Source organism: Denticeps clupeoides, chromosome 2 (genome assembly GCF_900700375.1).
Source record: "Denticeps clupeoides chromosome 2, fDenClu1.1, whole genome shotgun sequence".
Classification (NCBI taxonomy): domain Eukaryota; kingdom Metazoa; phylum Chordata; class Actinopteri; order Clupeiformes; family Denticipitidae; genus Denticeps; species Denticeps clupeoides.
In genome coordinates this window covers 17,010,500-17,029,239 of record NC_041708.1, presented here as the reverse complement: position 1 = coordinate 17,029,239, position 18,740 = coordinate 17,010,500, and the positions used below count along the sequence as shown (strand labels likewise).

The following is an 18,740-nucleotide window of genomic DNA, read 5'->3' as shown; positions in this document are numbered from 1 at the left end:
CTGTGACTGTGGTCTTCTAGTTTATAGGTGAGTGTCTTACCCACTAGGCTACTACCACTCTGTATATTTGTCCACACACAGTCGTGGATAAAAGTTTAGAGAATGACTGCTGCTTCAGTGTTTTAGAACTTTTTGTCTGTTGTTTCTGTCGTGCATTGCAGTAAAATTACAAGCATTTCATCCGTTTCAAAGGCTTTTATTGACAATTACATAAAATGTATGCAAAGAGTACATTTTTGCAGTGTTGGCCCTTTTTTCCAGACTCTGCAATTCGCCAAGGCATGCTGTAAATCAACCTCTGGGCCAAACCCTGACTGATGGCAACCTGTTCCTTCATAATCAGTGCATGGAGTGGTAGTAGCCTAGTGGGTAACACACTATGAACCAGAAGACCCAGGTTCAAATCCCACTTACTACCATTGTGTCCCTGAACAAGACACTTAACCCTAAGTTGCTCCAGGTGGACTGTCCCTGTAACTACTGATTGTAAGTTGCTCTGGATAAGGGCGTCTGATAAATGATGTAAATGTTATCAGTTTTCTGACCATGGACCCAAAATTGCAATATTTTTTTCCCCAAGCCATTTGCTTTCCATGCTGGAAAAGGCATTGTTCTTCACCAAACTGTTCTTGGATGGTTGGGAGAAGTTGCTGTCGGAGGATGTTTTGGTACCATTCTTTATTCATGGCTGTGTTCTTAGGCAAAATTGTGATTGAGCCCACTACCTTGGAGGAGAAGAAGCTCCACACATGAATGGTCCCAGGATGCTTTACTGTTGGCCCGAGACAGGACTGATGGTAGTGCTCACCTTTTCTTCTCCGAACAATTGTTTTTTCCAGATCCCCCAAAAAATCAGAAAGGGGATTCATCAGAGAAAATTACTTAAACCCAGTCAGCAGTCCAATACCTGTACTTTTGCAAAATATCTGTCTGTCCTTTGTTTTTCTTAGAGAGAAGTGGCTTGTTTGCTGACCTTCTTGACACCAGGCCATTCTCTTCGCCTCACTGTGCGTGGAAATGCACTCACACCTGCCTGCTGCCATTCCTGAGCAAGCCCTGCACTGGTGGCACCTCGATCCTGCAGCTGAATCATCTTTAGGAGACGCTTGATGCTTGTTGGACTATCTTGGGCACCCTGAAGCCTTCATCACAACACTCAATTCTCTCTCCTTGAAGTCTTAGATGATCTGATAAATAGTTATTTTAGCAGTAATCTTAGTTGCCTGTGAAGCCCTTTTTATGCAACACAATGATGACTGCGCGTGTTCCCTTGCAGGTAACCATGGTAAACAGAGGAAGAACAATGATTTCAAGCATCATCCAACTTTAAATCATCCAGTCTGCTACTCTAACTTAGTCAGCATGACAGAATGATCTCCAGCCTTGTGCTTGTCAACACTTGTGTTACCGAGAGGATCACTGAAATTATCTCAGCAGGTCCTTTTGTGGCAGGGCTGAAATGGCGTGGAATTTTTTGGGGGGGGAGATTAAGTTCATTTTCATGGTAAAGACGGATTTTTGCAATTCATCTGATCACTCTTCATAACATTCTGAAGTAAATGCAAACTGCCATTATAAAATTTATTTGAGTCATTCTCAAAACTTTTGACCACAACTGCATATTAAGAGGATTAGATAAATAGCGTCAAGATCAAGTCAGATAGTACAGTATCCTTCACCATTTAAAATAACTCAAAAACTAGGGGACAGGAAGACCCACAGCATTAGAATGTAAACAGCTCACAGGAACACAGCTTTATGCATAGTGGTTGTGTTAAACAAGTGTCAAATTCAACTGTAAATAGAAGACTTTGATTTGAGAAGAATCTTGATTTCCAGTGTGAAAAAATACCAGTGTTGTGGTATAAGGCAACAATTTAGAGTGATTTGTTGAATTTCAGTAAACACATTGGAAATGTGGTTGTAGAATTGGAAGGTAAAGGGTGAGAGAAAAATGCTTCATGCACAGTGAGAGTTGCAGTGATTTATTTCATAATCAGATGAAGAACTTCTATCCAAACACAGTTCCTCAGAACACACAAGAAGCATGTGGTACACACTGCAGGGGATAAAAATCCCGGTTTCAAGGCACTTGACCTGGGGCCAACCCTGAGCTCTGTCTGCCTGTTCACAGTAAGAGAACCACAATTATGATGTTAAGCTTCCTTGCTGCACCTCTGTAGCCCTCACTGGTGCTAAGAAAGCTTTTGAGGAGTGAGGAATCACATACAGTCTGTTGATCCAGACTCATGTTCATGGACAGTAATTAGGTGAGTAGTTAAGGGTTGGCCCAATACTTTCATTTTTATGATTAAAAACGTTTTGGGTCCATGACTGCACTGCACAGGTTACACTTTCAGAAAGTGAGATTCTATCATGTCACTTTTTCATTCATAAATGTCCTGAGCCAACAGCTTTGTATAACGTCCACGGATCACAGCCCTTCAGAGTTCAGGACAACAACGTTCTTTACCACCAAAAGTTCATGAAAAGGTTCTGCTCAGGATTCAGAAGCATCATAGTCCAGGATGAATCATCAACAGAGTGTGCTGCACAATGGACGTATATGGTGGTACAAGAAGAGTGGGTGACATGGATGAATGACACACACAACCGTTTTCCAACTGTTCCTGCTACTTTTTGGTTATTACAGTTCAGCTTGGTGGAAAACGGTATGGTAGAGCAAAGAAAATTCTATAAATCAACCAACTATACCGATTAAAAATAATAATAACACATTTGGTTTGGGTGGGGGTATTTTACATGCTGATTATTACAACCAGCAACAATGACTGAGACTTTGTGAAAACCTACCTTGATTGGACACAATAAATAGTAGGCACTATGCATGACAGTTATTTTAAAAACTATTCAGATTAGTGAGTGCAGAATTGCATCGCCAACATTCCAGTTATATGGTGGATAGCCAAAAAAAAAAACAAAAAAAAAACGATACTGTAAAATATGAAAATTGGCTCATCAGTTTTCTGGGCTGGAAGGGACCTCAAAAGTACATGTATTAATTTATTTTAATTAATAATCCAGTTTGTCATTGGTGCATCCATCTGCTATCTAAGATGACCTTAGATAGTATCCACAGTTCATTTGTTCACTAATTTACTTGTGGGTTTTTGTTCAGTGAACTTTCCTCAAAGCAGTATTGGTGGACAGGGTTTTCTGCTCCTGTTCATGCAGCTGGCCTGGTAGGGGTGGCTGGTAACGGTAACGGTAACCAAAGGCACGTAGGTGGTAAGTGTAGTACTCCAGCAGGTACATGAGAGATGCATCCACATAGTGAAAAGACACACTGAGATCTGAGCAGCACTGCGCCCCCTAGAGAGGGAAAGACAGAGCAAAAGGGAAGAACAATTAGAGATATATATACCCAAGCACATAAACTTATATCTACACAGTTCCACAAAACAAATGCTCTGTGATTGATTCTGGCAGGGTTTTTCTCCACCGCTGATTAGTGGAGTAAGCCGGAGACAGTAGGTCTCACGCAAGGGTGATAACTGCACACAAAAATGGCCAAAATGGGTCCATCGGGGGGAAGCTCACTGGAGCAGCCACATTGTGAATATCCATCTTATTGAGAGAGTGTTTGTTCAAGGTAGTTCAATCTTATCTTCAATAAACTTTTAAAAGTCCCCTCATCGTCTCATTACATGACTATCGAATCTGTTTTTCAATGGGGAAAATAAAGTGAAGTGATTGTCACATGTGATACACAGCAGCACAGCACACAGTGCACACAGTGAAATTTGTCCTCTGCATTTAACCCATCACCCTGAGTGAGCAGTGGGCAACCATGACAGGCCCCAACAGTTGGCGCCACAAAGAAAGGGAATCTGATTTCACAGCGGAGGAATGTTCAATTGAGAAAATGCAGAAAGCCTGTGGCAAAATTCTATGTATGAAGGGTGTGGTTTGGAGTCAGCTCCTTCGCAGAAGTGAGGTCAAGCGAGACACCGAAGCAGATATAAAAGCTAAAGCAACAGGTAAATTGCACATCGAAACTCAAGTTGAAAGAGAGTCAAGCTAAACTAAGGGAGAGAGATGGGCAGCTGGCAAGATTTCAGGAGCCAGGAGCCGTGGGGTGGTAGTAGCCTAGTGGGTAACACACTCGCCTATGAACAAGAAGACCCGGGTTCGAATCCCACTTACTACCATTGTGTCCCTGAGCAAGACACTTAACCCTCAGTTGCTCCAGGGGGACTGTCCCTGTAACTACTGATTGTAAGTCGCTCTGGATAAGGGCGTCTGCCAAATGCCTTAAATGTAAATGTAAATGAAACAAGATGTACATTAAAAAATAGCTTGAAATTAGCCCAGTGTTCACAGCAAAAAGCCAGGGTGTTGAGTCTGTGGTTTAATTCCACACAAATTGCAGTCCCTCTGGCCGGAACCTGAAGCGTGAATATTTGGGTAATTATTTTGTCATAAGTAGTTTGGGTAATGAAACATATAAACAATGACACTGTTTATGTTCTAGGTGAAATGAATCATGGCCTTAGGGTTAAAATAACAGTGTTTGCTTTCCAGACTCTCTCCACTGAGAATCCTGTTTCTGATTACGGGTGTTGATTCATACAAACCAGGGATTTAATCCTTGGTCCTTGCAAGTTAATTTAGTTTTCTTATGTTTTCAGTAGTGCAACTGCTCCGTGCAAGGCCTCCCCTGAGTTTTTACGTTTTGGAGATTGTTTCAGCGCAATGCTGTAGTGTTTTTTCCTTTTCTTAGTTAGTTTATTTCTAGGTCATTTATTTATTTAATTCTACTGTATATAGTACAACAACTAATTTTTGTTACTGTACCGAGATCTGACCAACTAAGAAAACTAGAGCTGTAAGTCTTGGCCCAAGCCCAATTTCTATCATTTGGGATGGGTCGGGTCAGGTCAGGTGATAAATGATCGGTCAGCAAACACTAACTTTCCATATGATCGGCTACTTGTAAATTTGTATTGGTGATTGGTTAATTCGCATGTTATAAATTCGTTTTATTAAATGTAAATTCTTTCTATAAAAAGGAACTTCAGATGGTGTTCGAGAGGTCCCCAGGGTCCACAGAGATCTGCATGGAGCTCCTTTGGGGATCTCATTCGTGTGTCATGTTGATTTGTGTGATAGATCCCTTTGTTGTTAGCCTGATGTGCCCTTTTAACTTTTGCGTGTGTTTGAGTTATCCCCGCTGGACCATCCCTTGCTTTAGGCTGTACTGATGTTGGTTAGCTGTGCTGAGTCCACTGTTTTATTTCACCTGTTAGCACACTGTAAATAAAAGCACTGTTTGTATGCTTTGTATGGTTGTGTGTTTAACAGTGGACATCCTCCTCTCCACACCCTTGATGCGTTTCTTAGACCCCTAGACTTAGGAACGTGATATCGATATATAGATATAAATTGGCCATAGATGTTTAGATGGACATGGGGAAAACCTACATATATATAACATTAAAACTTTCAATCGATCCATAGATAGATCGATAGATATAGATATATATATAGAGAGAGGCAACTCTTCACCCTTCAAACTCACAGGAATACACAGGAATAGCAGCCTCACCTCAGTGATTGGGTAGAAGCAGTAATTCCAGTACCAGAAGCTCTTGGGGAAGGTTCCAGCCAAGTGCTGATCAGGGACAAAAGGGTGGAAGGTCTCTCTATGCAACGTGTCACGAGAGTCCCCGGCCTGCACCCCGACCTTCTCCATGCACTGCCCCATCGCCAGGTCTTCTACTGATGAGGTGTGGCTACAGTCTTTGGTCTTGAAGCCTACCACAAACCTGCACAAGCATGCACGCGCAAACACACACACACACACACACACACACACACACACACACACACCACAAAATGTACCTACAGTCAACACAGCAGAAATTCAGGTTGGAACTGAACCCACGAAACACAGAATCTCGCGGTATAGAATTATGCAGAGTAAATAAGCACAAAATGTAATGCTATGCTTACAGAATGTAATACATGCATAAACACTTCATCAAGCCGGAGGTAGCAGGAATAATAGATCTTATTCAGGAATGTGGTGGGATGGGAACCGAATTCCTGAATCTGGTATTAGTCATGGGTCTGGGACCGAACAGGAGTATTGAGAAATTTGAAAATTACAGCAAAATATACTCCCAGGTAATAATGTAGCCCAGACTTTACGAGCAAAAGCTTTACAACAGGCTTCCCATTCAAAAGGAATGAATAACACATCCCCTATTACATCAGAACTGAACACCTGAAATGCAGGTTCAGGCAGACTCAGCACATGACCTTTCCTCAAGGTTCTATAATGTCTACCTGCTGAGTGCAAAGCATTTCAGTCTACAAAAAAACTTCTAGGTCTATGGCCCAGCAACACCTTCAAGACCCGACCTTATGATTAAAAAAATTAATAAATAATAACTTTGCAACTTGGGTGGAGCGGCAAAGGGAAGTTTTTCTATGTTATGGTGCCAACTTCAGGAAAGAAATGCAGTCTAGCCCTTTTTCTTTTGATGTTAGCTGAGGACTTGTAAGAATTGTAGTCATTGTTTGTTCAACAAACACACTTCAGCCCGTATTGAAGCAACATACTGATTAGAATGTTTAGAATGTGTGTGTGTGTGTACTACAGGTCTGTAGATGTTACACACCTGCGCAGCGCCTCCCTGCTCAGAACGTAGCCGGCGCCCCCGCTCATGTACCCCTGTTTCACATACGGTTTGAAGCGACGGCCGAAGTAAATGGGTTCGTCTGGGGAGTGGCTGGCCAGCAGCCATCGCAGGTTGTCCACCACCACGTAGGTGTCATCGTCAGCCTTCATGAACCAGTCTGCTTCCTCGCCGTGTTTCTCAAAGACATAATGAAACGCGCGGATCGTCTTCCAGTACAGTTGGTCACGACCTTCTTTGGTGCCTAGCCCTACAGCTGGTAAGCTGGGGTCATCCACAGAACTCATGAAGACCAGGATGTTGCAGTGTCGGCTCCACGTCGCCTTCACGTGTGCAGCCTTCTTCTGCAGGTTGGTTGGACCAGTCATAACCCAGCATAAAACCCGCACGCTTCGATACAGAGAGTCCACTACACTGCTGTCTTCATCTGCATTGGGAGAGAGAGAGAGAGAGAGAGAGAGAGAGAGAGAGAGAGAGAGAGAGAGAAAGAAGTGTGAGACTAACGCAAGGGAGGGATCATAAAACCCATCCCACAACTGAAGAAGCTGTGAAGGCCCGCTGCTAGGCATGTGAGGAGACACGCAGCTCAGCCCAGCTCACGAGGTGACATGCAATGTTGGATTCACAAGAACGAGACAAGACACATGTTTCAGTGACTGCTGGTTCTCAAAAGGTGGGCGAGTCTGCGGTACAATGTTCAACATTCCCCAGTAGTTTTTTCACTAGTTTATCGCTGTCTCATTGTTGTTTGCATGCTTTATGTTAATACTACTCTCGCACTGCCTGTGTCCTCTGTTTGCACTTTATGTAGCCCAGTTTGTTTAATTGTCTAAATGTTACATGAGGCACCAGGTTCCAGAGAAACATTGTTCCGTTTCACTATTAACTGTCAAACATGTATATAGCTGAAATGCCTAAGTCAACTTCAGCAATTTCCCTATATGAATCTGCAATTCTCCTCCAAATGTCATTGCTGACAAATTGTTTCTGAATTCTACTGGGTGGCTAAATAGCAGTTCCATAATAGCGGCCATACGTGTGGATGGTAACTGAAACGAGTGAGAAAAACTGCAGACCACTGAGCAAACAGAAAGGAAAAGTGCATTAGTGTTAGACGGTGCATCTGAAACAACCCTACCACAAGGAGTAAAGTTGCAGTCCTGTATATTTACTCTCTGTACCATCTCATATTCTCTTATTATGAGTACATATGATAAAATCATATTTATTATGTGGCAATATTGATTTTCAAACGGACAATACATTTCCGCTCACTTTTACATCTGTAAAGTTGTAGAACCAGCTCTCCTACTCTAGTCTGCAATAATACATCACCAAGTCTCATGAAAGGAACAGTTTATGAGTCTTTTAATTAAAACAGAAACTGAACTGTTGAGTTAAATTTTTATAAAATGAATGTCAGTGTCAGTCTTTATACAAATGCAAAACTAGGACATAAATTCAAACAATAATTCATCATCTCATTGCACCATATTGTAAATTTATTTGTCAAGCCACAGCCCAACGGATCCTTTTGGAACGTGAAAAGCCACACCTCAGTCAGCAGAGCATGTAGGGATGCTCCTCCGATGGGTTGCTGAGTGATCGGACTTCGGTGTTGTTATAACGTTTTTGAACAGTTGGTATAAATCTACCTCTTTCTATGGTGCCAAACTTCCCTTTGCTGTCTGATCATTTCTTTTTGCTCAATGCACTGCTGTACTGCTTAAAACCAGGATGTTGCAATGTCGGCTCCACGTCACCTTCACGTATGCAGCCTTCTTCCGCTGGTTGGTTGGACCGGTCACAACCCAGCGTAGTGGGTAATTATTGGTCACATCAGTGTGGAAATTGGAGGACAAACAAGTCCTTCCAATTTTACCCCCCACTGTGGAAATGTGGGAGTGATGGTAGCCTAGTGGGTGGCACAGAATCAATGAACCAGAAGAGCACAAGTTCACAGGTTCGAACCTCACTTACTACCATCGGAGAGGAGAAGCCGGGGATGACCCACCTGTGTGGTGCGGGTGCTGCAGGTTAAAAAGTGCTGAGCGGTTCTTCATCCAGTGCGCCTCCTCCAGCGGCTCCTGCCGCACCTTGTGTCGCTCGAGGCGGCCGTGGTGGAAGAAGAGGTAGAGGGAGCAGGTGCCGACCACAAAGCCCGCGTAGAAGGCGACCCTGGAGCCCAGGAGCTTCATCCTGGCGCGGAGAGATCACCCGGATCTGGGCGCGACACCTTTCACCGAGGTGCGACTTCTCCACACCTACGTCCACGTAAGACAATGAGGAGTAAACACCTGTTCGCGCGCACACCTCGGCTGCTTGTCACGGCGCTTACGTCATCACGGCGGTCAGCTGGAAGGAGGCAGAAGAGAGGAAAACAACTTACCTTTTCATCTGCGGCGGTGCCGATCCGCGGACCTCACTTCCATCCCAACACAAGCACAAACATCTACATCTACATTTAAATCTAAATGAACAATTAACAATGGCTTCTGCTTCTTCTCAGCACAGCCACTTCCTCACTGCACAAGTCATCAGAACAGGAAATGCCAGCACGTCTCCATCGCGCTCTCGTGCACGTAAACCGCGCACTGATTGGCTAGTAAATCCTACAAGCCGGCTGATTGGATAGAGCCGCTGTGTGTCAAAGGCAAACACACCCGCTGATTGGACAGCGACCATACTTGTTGTATAAGTTTGTAATTGGCCGGTCGGTTCACGTGACCGTCCGCACCTGTAGCCGCTGAGCAGGAAGAGGTTGGAACTCTCCAGGTTGGACGCTCGCATGCTGGTACGCGTCAACGATCTTTATTTCGGGTAATCGGGGGTGACCGTAAGCAAACACAAGCAATCTGTAGCTCAGATGTTTTTTGGTGAAAGACGACTGACGAAAAAGATGCCACGTGAACGTATGCTTTATCATCAGTTTTGGTTACAGTGCCTCAAGTAATCTAGGACACCATATGCTGACTGATATCTCAACCTGCAGAGACTCATTTCTGGGCGGTTAGCATATTTTATTATTTTTCATCCTTACTAAACAAGGATATAATTTTGTGTAGTATCACATGATATGAAAAGTTAATTGCATCGAACAAAAGAATCGAAAAATATATTGATTTATCCTATTAAAACATGGAAAAAGCTTGTAATATGTAGCAATTGAACTTCTGATTACTAATGCAGATTATGTCAAATATGATCCAGCAAGCATAACAATTTCACAGTAAGAGAACTTGGCAAACAAATGTCTATTATAGAAATTTCTAATTTTGTTTACTAGGACCCAATCTGTAAATAGCATTAGTTTAGTAATTCAGTACCCATGAAGGTTTTTAGTTTGCATTAGAAGATCTTTAATGAAAAGTGTCCAGATCAGGGGCATCCAAACTTTTGAGCTATATAGAAAAAAGAGCCACCCACAAGAGGTGAGGTATGTTGGCTTACATGCTTAGTTTCATAATGTTGTCCCCCAATATAATCACATCACTACCATTAATAAATATATAAATGATAACTTGTTTGCTTTCTTTATTCATTTCATTTGCCAGCATGTTCTTAATAGCATGTTCTATTTTTACCCCCTATCAAGTAATAGCCCTCTTTTTTGTGGTTAAACATTCATCACGTCATAGGCTTCCTGAATGCTAGTGGATTGTTTTTACACTAAAATGTCATTCTGGTATTTATGCCGTTTTATTGTAAAAAAAATTACGCCACTTCCTTAGAAAATATGAGGTGAACTGTGGCTGTTTCACACATTTGTGATGCGGAAGACTCAAGAACCGTGATTCATCCAGGAGCTATACCCAGTGTAGGTGTTTTGTAAAAGCTGCAAAGGATAAAGATCACAAAGACAATCTTTCAGGACTTGATCTCTGACCCAGACTATGGCAAATGTCCAAAGTCGGCCCTTGCAATCTGCTGTGGAGAGACTTGATGCAGGCATACCTATGATACCAAAAGATCGTGGCCTTCAGGCACAGCATGCCGCTTGATGTTTAGTCTATGTGAGAGGACAAGAGATAGACTACTGCTATAGCTAGTGCCGATGGGACCAGTCACAGTCTGTACTGAATTGATGGAAAAAGCAAAACAGGAGATTAGTCTGACGCATTATAAACATAGTTCTTGTCCCAACTCAAAATACAGTGAGACATTTCTACAATTACCTTGCATTGTAAAGAAAAGATAACGTGCAGAGTGCACTTCTAGAGTAATTTGGTCATCTGATAGAGGCTGTAGAATCAATATTCCTTTAGTAAACCATAGTACTAAATCCTAAAAATAAACATGCATCAAACATATTGCTATAAAGGAGAGCAGGCAGCTGACGTTTTGAACACCATATGTGCCATTTGAGATTTCTCACAAACCAAACTCATATATATATATATATATATATATATATATTTTTTTTTAACACATATATATAATTTTTCAGTCATACTTTAGGGCTGCACGATTTGGGGAAAAAGACATATTGCAATAATTGAGATCAATATTGCGATATGCGATATGAAAAAGGGCACTTGCTTGTATATCAATGAAAAGTCGCATACAAATTACTAATAGTGAAATGTTTAATTTCAAAGTGAAACATACAAACTACTTATAACAACTTGAAATGCCCAGTGCTTTCAAAATACAATTTTCTAAAAAATTAAATAATTGCAAAAAACTCTTTACATTACTGTCGAACGACAAACCCTGGTAAGGCTAAACAACTGTTTTGATTATATTTGGTCAACTGAGGTGAATTTCTTTAGGAAACCTTCAAAGTTTGAAAAAAGTTAACTAAACAGCTAAGAACAGTCTAAATAGTTAATGCCTACGTTTAGCCAAAACGTTGTTTGTAGGCTGACTTGAACACAGGAATGCATAGCTTCACTAGCTTAGCCTAGCTTAGCTAAGGTTAAGACTTATAAAACGGGATTTTATAATGGCCAAATATATTCAAAACAATTGTCCAGCCTTACCTATGAAATGTAATCCCCGGGATCTGGTTTGGAGCGTACAGCGGTTTGTACAGCCCCAAGCAGCACAAGAGTGAGGCATTTTTATGCACTTCTCTCCATAGACATGTATATGCTTCACTCCACAGCAGAGCCTATCACAATATGGCGGCGATGTTGACGTATGTGTACCCATATGTCTATGCAAGTCACGAATCTGAGGTCTCCATTGAACCCAATCGAAAGTCATGTGACCAAACACGTCACATTTAAATCGCAGCTTTTTGCGTTCATGTAATCGCACAGACTGACATCGTGATTACGATTGCGATTAGATTAATTGTGCAGCACTAATCTACATTATTGTGTGTCATGCCAATCAGTAATTGAAGCACCATGGCACCTGGCCCTTTCGATTATATAATTAATTTATATAAGGGATTCAGCAATCAAGATTTTTGAGAAAATGTAATATAGTTAAAATGTATGATTAATAGTTTTTAAAATAGTAATACAAAGAGTACATACCTTTTTAGAAGAAGGGATCTAAATATCTAGATCAATATTGTCTGCCAAATTCTTCTGCGCTCAGGAGATCCTCTTCATGAAAGAAAGATTTAACAGGATAAATGGACGAACTGCTGTCCTGCATCAGAATATCCTGCACCTCCCCAATAGTAACGTGTTGGAATTGTGTTTTGTTTAGGTATTTTGAATTTTTGTGTGCCTTTAAATCACGATTCTCCACATTAAGACGATATGTGATGTCGTCCATGTATCAATTGGTAGATGTTTAGTTAACATTGTGCCCTGCAAACCTCATTAACAGGACTAAGTTTTAATGGAAAGGGAGTGAGTGCATGGGTCATGTTCACTAAAGTCACATTCACTGGTTCACCCATTAGAATGTTTGAGTCAAAGTGCTGATAATGTGCAGGTTACTGTGGGTAGTGGCCGTAGTCCCAAGACATCTACAGCAGAGATTATGTTTATTACATCCACTGACACAAGGGGTATTGGGAGTGTAGAGAACAGATGGAGTATTGACATCCTTGTCTGGATAATAAAAGCGTGTGGTAAGGCTACAGTGCTTTTCATGAAGATTGCCAGGATCTTTCAGGATCAACATTGCATTTTGCTTTGTTTTTGCAGTGTTTGCATTTGCATTGTTCTGCATTTGGTAGGAGTGTAATTTAAGTTTATTTTGACTGAAATAATACTAATATGGAGATTTGAACATACAAGTAGGCTATAAAAACACTTCTCTATCTATTTATTCGCAAATACATGTCTGACGTTTGTAACAAACCAAGACAATAAAAATCGCTTCTCAAGTTTGCCAGTTTATGGTTCTTTAATTCTGTATGCCACCTTGGCTTCCACAGACGATCATTCATTTAGGAGCTCTACCCTGTCCCAAGATGGTGGCTCTATTGACTCATTTGCTCCCATAGATGGCCTTATTCAACACGACATATAGTCTTTACATCTATGGTTGCATATGATAAAATGATTCTCATTAATTTGCTGTCATAGTGTTTATTTCATTACAGAAAAAAATCAGTTATGTTGTCTTACTATTTCTGTCTTTGATTGTGCCACACTTCCATTAATATAGTAATAAAAAAATTCCCATGGAGTATGGTGGTCATCGGGAACTCTGTTCTGTCTGGTCTCCTCTCAATGACATACAGGTCTTGTTTATTATTAAAAATGAACTGTAGTGTAAAAAAACAAAAAAAAACAACACTTTTACCTGTATGTTAAATTATCTTCAGTCGGTCTGCCAGGCCGTGTACTGGTAAGAGGCAGAAAGACTTAAAGACTCCAGGCCACAGTCTCACATCTCTGTCTCAGTACTTGTTTACCTCACTTTCAGAATGGGAAGTAATGTGATAATTACAAGAGCACAGGGAGTTAAAATATAACTAGTTTAACTGATTTAAACCTAGAAATAGGATATAAGTGTGTGTGTGTTCTGGCACACCAAGTTATTGTTCAGTTCATAAGTCCTGGCAGATAAAAACTCATCAGTCTGCAAGGATGGAAGCATCTCCCAATTTCCTTTTTAAAAAAATCTGATGCCTTTCCAAAATCTGATGGTTTACACAACAGTGGAACGAAACGGGACCATTTACATTCAGAATTCACATTATAAAGATCTTCAGCATTGACTTCTCTGAGGAATTCTCAGTACAGGCATAAGTCAGTATATGTTCTATGCTTTTACAAAACGGCACACCCAGATGTTGAGACAAACCATTGTGTGAGTACTTTTACTTGTGTGAGTAAAAATACTTTAAAGTACATATAAAAGTAAGTACTTAGGACTTTTCCTTAAGTAAGATTGTTTATGTAGCACTTCTACTTTTACTTGAGTATATATTTTGCAGGTTACTTCAAGCTTCAGTACTTCCTCCACCACTGTTCATACGCAAGTGTGTTACCCACTAGGCTACTACCACCCTATGTTAAAATAATTCATTCATTTTTATCTCTGAGGAGGTTCATCTTTGTACTTGATGCATGAAGCATGACGAAAACAGTTATCCAGAGCTCCTTGATCGCCACCCCACCCATTTCCCAGCTCTGTTGCCACCATGCCACTGGGGGCAGTGGTGGCCCCAAAGGTTGCCGGTTTGAATCCCGATCCGCCAAGGTACCACTTAGGTGCCACTGAGCAAAGCACCGTCCCCATGCACTGCTCCCCGGGCTCAGGGACGGATTATGGACTAGGCCAGCAGGGCCACTGCCCAGGGGCCCTTACATTTACATTTACAGCATTTGGCAGACGCCCTTATCCAGAGCGACTTACAACGTGCATTCAAGTTACCATCGATGAATTCCGGTTCACTAGGACCCCAACTATGAATACATCTATTTTATTCACTCTGTTGTAGATTCTGTACACAAGTTCGACAATAAGAAAGTTACAAATTAATCTAAATTTTCTTTAAAGAGGAAGGTCTTGAGCTGTCGTTTGAAGGTGTTCAGTGACTGAGCTGTTCTGACCTCAAGGGGAAGTTCATTCCACCACCGAGGGGCCAAGACGGAGAAGAGTCTAGATGAATGTTTTCCTTTTACCTTCAGAGATGGAGGGACCAGGCGAGCAGTACTGGAGGCTCGGAGAATACGAGGTGCAGTGCGAGGTGTAATAAGGGCTGTGAGGTAGGATGGTGCTACTCCATGTTTGGCTTTGTAGGCCAGCATCAGTATTTTGAACCTGATGTGTGCAGCTACTGGGAGCCAGTGGAGGGAGCATAGCAGAGGGGTGGTGTGGGAGAATTTGGGATGGTTGAAGATCAGTCGTGCTGCTGCATTTTGTATGAGTTGTAGAGGTCGGATGGAACATAGTGGTAGACCCTTGGGGTGCAGGGGGCGCAAACAGTTTTTTTCACATTGGAGAACTTGCAATACGTAAATCATGGGGAGAGACCTTTTCTTTTTCCCATGGTAATAACCAGGCTGCTGAATAGAAATGGGATGATTAGCAAAGGTGCTTTGATTTAGAGCATGAATTGTATGACATTCAAACTGCATGATCAGTTTGCATTGTTTATTTAAAACTGGACAAGTTCTAATATTTTCTGACTTCTGTCTGATTATCTCATTCGATGCTAGAACAGCAGACAGCATGCTGTAGTAAAGAGTTGCCACCCCTCCCCCACTCTCTCACTCAGAGTGTTGCAAAATTGTTACATTTCCTCCAGCACTTTTCAAAATCCAACTGAAAATTCACTGCAGATATTAAACCCCCTGCCAGTATCAAAACTCCTCATTCAGACAGTTCAGCTTGAGAACAGGCAATTGCACGGGTGGTGGGTAGTATTTGTGATTTTCGCTTACTTTACCATTTCATTCTGTTGGTGTCCTTGAATTTATTTGTTCCTGGCCCTGCGCATGATATGACTGCGCATGATATGACTGCCCCCTAGCTGGCATTTTGGTTCACTTTTATAGACATTTCCATTTCTATTCCGAACTAGCACATTCTGGATTATTCAAACAAATAATGTTTGTTACGGTACAATCTGGTTGTGCTACGTTGCTATCTGTCTCTATAAACAGAGATGGGTAACCTGGTACTAACATTAACGTGAGTTAATGGCATTAGGCTGTATTGATTATAATTTGAGATCCAATTTACTATATCAACTTAAGCCACCTTCTTTTCACTTTTTCTGAGGTAAAAAGCAGCAAAAGATTTTGCCAACATCATTCTGCTTTTACAACACTGTACACCGCACTAGATTGGACCCACAAGTGGCATGGTGACGTAGCAACTAGCCATCCCAGACAATGCTGCCGTGGAACAATCTCTGGACAAAAAATGGGACAATCTCTGAATGATCTGGAGAGATTTTGTAAAGAAAAATGGTCTGTGATGCAGGGCTGCCAACAATTGTCAAACAAACATTTATTTTTCATGGGGGATTTGTCAAAATTTTATGATCATTTCGAAATAACAAAGAGTGCAATTTACAGTGGTACTGTATACAGATAAATGCTAAGCTTTAGTTACAGTTGACATGTACGTACATTCAGGCCTTCTTTCTTTATGTTCACGTAGAGCATTTTCAATTAATATTTCGGCTGTTCGCTGAGCCTGTATTAATTCAACACATTTAAACCAATGTGCAGATAATCACACTGGATTAAGGATGCAACATTCACATTTAGTCAGTGGTGCAGGTAGCCCAGTGGGTTTGTTGTAACCGTAATATTTTGGGTTGAATCAGTGGAGAGCTATATTTGGAGGGCTATAATTCTACAAAAAGTCTTATGTTAATATGCTAAAGTATATGATTGTGTTTATCATTATATAAGGATTATCAATTGTGGAAAAAGTACTAAAAATGTAAAAGTGTCTTTACCTTGCCTAAATTGTACTCAAGTTTAAAGTATCCATGTAAAAATCTACTTGAGTAAAATTTAAAAAGTACTTTTGTTATTTGCGTTGAATTAATTAAGTTACATTATGTAAATCCAATACAGCACTAGTTGTTTTTATTCAACTTTTAGGTGGTATAAATGTACAAACTGTTCAGACCACCCCATAAAGCATTTTAAGCACAGTTGGCCATAGAAGTACCAAATTCTGAATTGTAGGGTACAATAAAAAGAGAAAAAAAAGCCCAAAGTATCCAAAACTAAGAAACGGTTCAACAACTCCTTATTAACAAGCCTTTTGTTTTTCCTACATCAAAGATTAATATATCCATTGTCTTTACTGACAAATAAGCACACTTACTGCTGATATATAAAGTTCCCTGCCCCACAAAATACTACAGTATTAGACCATTAAACTCTTGTTCAGCAATGTGGTGGCTAGTGGGTAAAGAAGCGGCCCCGTAATATGAAGGTTGCCGGTTCAAATCCTGAACCACCAAGGTGCCACTAAAGTGCCAATGAGCAATGTAGCGTCCCCACCCACTGCTTCCCGGGTGCCTCCCATGGCTGACTACTGCTCACCAAGGGTGATGGTTGAAAGCAGAAGACTGTGCTGCAGTGTTTCACAATGACAGTCACTTCACTTTTCAATATAATTTATGGAATGCACAGTCGAAAAGCAAGTAAGTGGGATTCTGGTTCATAGGTGAGTGTGTTACCCACTAGGCTACTACCACCCTTACTCAAAATTGAGCTCCGATGCCTCCTGGAGGCACCTGAGCTAATTTGGAGTCCATCTGAGGAGAAATCTCTTGATTGGACATGATTTTAAAGGCACACACTTGTCTATATAAGGTCCCAAAGTTGACAGTTCATGTCAGAAATACATACAAAACGAATTACACCGAATAACGGCAAACAAAACAGGAAAACAGAGAAAAACAAACACCGAAGCAGGCCGACACAACAAGTTGCGTCGCCTCCAAGGGGAAGCGCAGGGGAAACCGGAAGTGATGTGAAAGGGAAATGGTAGGAATCTGTCCCATTCTGTCCCAAAGCAGGTACAGGTGGGCTCAATTTACAATCACCATGCACCTGCAAACAACACAAAACACAGAACAGAAACACACCCAAAATACTAGGATGTAACAGGCATAGAGAAGAATTATATCTTCAAATTGTTGACCTCACCACAAAGTCTTCTGGCCATTGGTGAAGGATGCACCCCAGGGTGTGACCTATCTGGGAAATAAAAGTAGGAACGGTACCCAGAAGTGTTGTTTTTTCTAAGCCCTTTCTCATGTGAGCACTCGCTCCAACCTGCCACTAACAACTTCTCAGGGTTTCCCGCTTATGACAGGGAGTGATTACCAGCAGCAACCCAAGGATCAGCACCCGAGCAGACATGAAAACTGATGCAGCAAGACCCTCCTCATGTTCTACCAGTCAGTTGTCACCACCATCCTGTTCTACACAATGGTATGCAGGCTGGAGAAGTTGGTGAGGGAAGATGGCTCATTTGCTGAAGTCACTTACATCAGTGGTGGAGGAAAGGACTAGGGCTGCAACAACAATTGAATCGATAAAAATCGATTACTAAAAGAGTTGGCAACGAATTTCCTAATCGATTCGTTATGTCGCGCGATGCGGAGACGTTTGATTATTAAAAAAATACAACTTTATTTGAGCGCGGAGCGGAGTGAACACACTCGGTCTCTTGCGCACAGATGCTAGCTGAATTTGGCGCCTCATAGACAGCGCGGAGCAAAAATAAAAAAAAAAACGAGATAAGGTAGAGGACAGAAACATGGCGGAGGCAGAGAAATCTGCGCGAAAATATGCAAAAGCGACATGGCACAGCACGGCACGGGAGCACCACGGCAATGAACCAGCACCTGAAACGCGTGTTTGATGAGGAGGAAGGGAGTTCAGCAACAGGGTAAGTCGCTACAGAATCCTACTTTTGTTCCGTTTTGAAGTGAAGAACGTAATGTCCCTGGTGCGGACATTACGCACCAGGTAGGAGAACTAGACGCGGAGGAGAACTAGACGGGGACTTACAGCGCCACCTACAGGTGTGGAGGGGGGATGAAACAGCGTTCGGACTGTTCTCTGCGTCTCCGCGTGAACGACTCGCCTATTGTGTCCCTGAGCAAGACACTTAACCCTAAGTTGCTCCAGGGGGTCTGTCCCTGTAACTACTGATTGTAAGTCGCACTGGATAAGG

At 41.7% G+C, this 18,740-nt stretch overlaps 1 protein-coding gene across 1 annotated transcript; it reads right to left on the bottom strand.

Annotated features, from left to right (window-relative positions):
• Window positions 1-1,964: 1,964 nt before the first annotated feature.
• Window positions 1,965-9,228, bottom strand: c1galt1lb (core 1 synthase, glycoprotein-N-acetylgalactosamine 3-beta-galactosyltransferase 1, like b). The gene is made up of 5 exons (XM_028968550.1): window positions 9,055-9,228; window positions 8,680-8,929; window positions 6,648-7,092; window positions 5,570-5,789; window positions 1,965-3,333 (listed from the first exon to the last, which is right to left on the bottom strand). Exons 2-5 carry the CDS (start codon window positions 8,861-8,863, stop codon window positions 3,136-3,138), a joined length of 1,047 nt encoding a protein of 348 aa, XP_028824383.1. The 5' UTR covers window positions 8,864-8,929; window positions 9,055-9,228; the 3' UTR covers window positions 1,965-3,135.
• Between the last annotated feature and the right edge of the window lie 9,512 nt (window positions 9,229-18,740).

What these genes read in the sequence shown, in the direction of transcription:
- c1galt1lb (XM_028968550.1), bottom strand. Translation starts at nt 8,863, where the DNA reads ATGAAGCTCCTGGGCTCCAGGGTCGCCTTCTACGCGGGCTTTGTGGTC. An exon ending in GCAGCACCCGCACCACACAG is followed by an intron (nt 7,093 to 8,679) that starts GTGGGTCATCCC and finishes CTCCCAATGCAG; the next exon opens with ATGAAGACAGCAGTGTAGTG. An exon ending in GCTTCTACCCAATCACTGAG is followed by an intron (nt 3,334 to 5,569) that starts GTGAGGCTGCTA and finishes TTCCCTCTCTAG; the next exon opens with GGGGCGCAGTGCTGCTCAGA.